The sequence below is a fragment of the Botrytis sinoallii genome, assembly GCF_014898435.1.
Source record: "Botrytis sinoallii strain Bc 23 chromosome Unknown BSIN_009, whole genome shotgun sequence".
NCBI lineage: Eukaryota > Fungi > Ascomycota > Leotiomycetes > Helotiales > Sclerotiniaceae > Botrytis > Botrytis sinoallii.
In genome coordinates, this window is record NW_024066036.1 from 757,706 (window position 1) to 758,519 (window position 814).

General features: G+C 42.4%; 1 protein-coding gene across 1 annotated transcript; it reads left to right on the forward strand.

Annotated features, from left to right (window-relative positions):
* Nucleotides 1-219: 219 nt before the first annotated feature.
* On the forward strand, nt 220-579 carry EAF02_005827 (uncharacterized protein; the record flags this gene model as incomplete). The annotated part of the gene is made up of 2 exons (XM_038901875.1): nt 220-305; nt 402-579. 2 exons carry the CDS (start codon nt 220-222, stop codon nt 577-579), a joined length of 264 nt encoding a protein of 87 aa, XP_038758092.1.
* Between the last annotated feature and the right edge of the window lie 235 nt (nt 580-814).

Consider the following 814-nt stretch of genomic DNA (forward strand, 5'->3'; position numbering starts at 1 on the left):
ACTGCAACAAAGTGAGAAATTTGGAATCCTCACAACACTCCACTTTGTACTTCGAAGAAATTCTGCTTTACTTCTACGGCCACACACAAGCTGAAAGACTTCTCTGAATTATTGGAAGCCTTCTAGCTTTGACACCATCGAAGATATATCTATCTTCACATACCATTCTACCTTTACCACAGTTGAGCACCATTCAAACTTTGTGTCGTCAATTCTATAATGTCGTACTCTAGCGAAGCCTATGACTGCTGTTTCAATGGCAACCTGTTAGTCACATGTCAGTATTGCGGTGGTTCCCCACGAGAGTATGTAATCATCTTTAAATACCTTTATGCCGAGCTTCACTTCCACACCAACTTTATTGTTTTTTCAGATTCATAGACTCTAACAAGATGTCTTAGACCAACTTGTCCTCCTTGCAGAGGCACCGGAATATCTCACAGCCCTTGCCCATATCACTCCAGTTCTGCAAGCAGTTATTCCAATAATCTGCATGCTGTACCAGCTCATAGAAGTCGGGAGGTGAGGCACTCTTCTGGAAGGAGCAAGAACAGCCATAGTGGCAGAACTGTCAGATAACTGGGCTCCTGATGTACTACGAATCGGAAACAGGGGACGAATTTTATCCTTGTTAGATTTTGGCGTTGATTTTTTCTGATGATTTCGGTATCAAATGAATTAGCAGTTCACCCGTTGGTTAGACCCGGATGTGGAGAATGGAATACTTTGCCCTAAAATTTATCCTTAATCAGGTTAGGACTGAGCAGAGATCTGGAACTATGAAGCAAGGGGTCCAAATTTCAGGGTTATAGCA